General features: G+C 40.4%; 1 protein-coding gene across 1 annotated transcript in view; it reads right to left on the bottom strand.

Moving 5' to 3' along the window:
• The window catches only part of Faxc (failed axon connections homolog, metaxin like GST domain containing), a 74,454-nt gene that overhangs the window by 68,197 nt on the left and 5,275 nt on the right, over window positions 1-982 (bottom strand). Inside the window, exon 2 of the mRNA XM_031366492.1 lies at window positions 792-927. Within this exon, the coding sequence (XP_031222352.1) occupies window positions 792-927 (136 nt within the window). The remainder of the gene's footprint in view (window positions 1-791; window positions 928-982) is intronic.

Consider the following 982-nt stretch of genomic DNA (forward strand, 5'->3'; position numbering starts at 1 on the left):
CATGGGATCCCCTGTAACTGAAATCACACATGATCATGAACTACCATGTAGGTGCTGGAACTGAACCAGGGTCCCCTGCAGGAGTCACAAATGCTCTTAACCACTGAACCATCTCTCCAACATCCTTGAATTGTTTTTTTTTTAATGCCAAAATGAACAGGTACTTCCTTGAAAGCCACTTGAGCAAAACATAGGGAAATAAAATTCTATTCAAAGGCCAGAGCTATACCTAGGTGGGAAGCCCTTGTCTGGTACACATGAGGCACTAGTTTCAGGCACTAATACTGCCAACCTATTGTGCCCTCTAATCTCACATTCATGAAGGACAAAATGACAAATGAAAATCTGAAGTTGCTTCATAAACCTATCCAAACCTCCAACCAAAGTACACATGAAAAGAAATACTATGCTGGGCGATAATGGCACACACCTTTAATCCCAGCATTTGGGAGGCAGAGGCAGGTGGATTTCGGAGTTTGAGGCTAGCCTGGTCTACAGGGTAAGTTCCAGAATAGCCAGAGCTACACAGAGAAACCCTGTCTCGAAAATTTAAAAAAAAAGAAAAAAGAAAAGAAAAGAAAAGAAAAGAAAAGAACTACTATGAGCTCTTCATTAAAACTGATGTAAAAAGAAGTCAATAGACCCTGGAATCATGTGCCTTTCTTACTGAGGACTGGGCACCACTACCTTCAGACCCTGCCTACTCTAATATCCATTTGTATGGCATTAACTAGCTCTCTCTCTAGGTGATACTGATGTCATAAGAATAAAACATATTTGCAAACAAGTACCTGATAGGGTAGGTCGGCCATTCTTAAATAAGTTTCCATTTTCAAACAGAAAGGAGACAAGCTGGGGACACCATTGTTAGGTCTTGCAAACTGATGCAAAATGATTGCATCTTTGGAGTCAAGCTCTTGCTGTTTCCTGAAAAAAATCAAAACAGAAATAAAGAATAGCCTGCATGTTAGTTTTCTGTCGC

Source organism: Mastomys coucha, unplaced genomic scaffold (genome assembly GCF_008632895.1).
Source record: "Mastomys coucha isolate ucsf_1 unplaced genomic scaffold, UCSF_Mcou_1 pScaffold14, whole genome shotgun sequence".
Taxonomy (NCBI): Eukaryota; Metazoa; Chordata; class Mammalia; order Rodentia; family Muridae; genus Mastomys; species Mastomys coucha.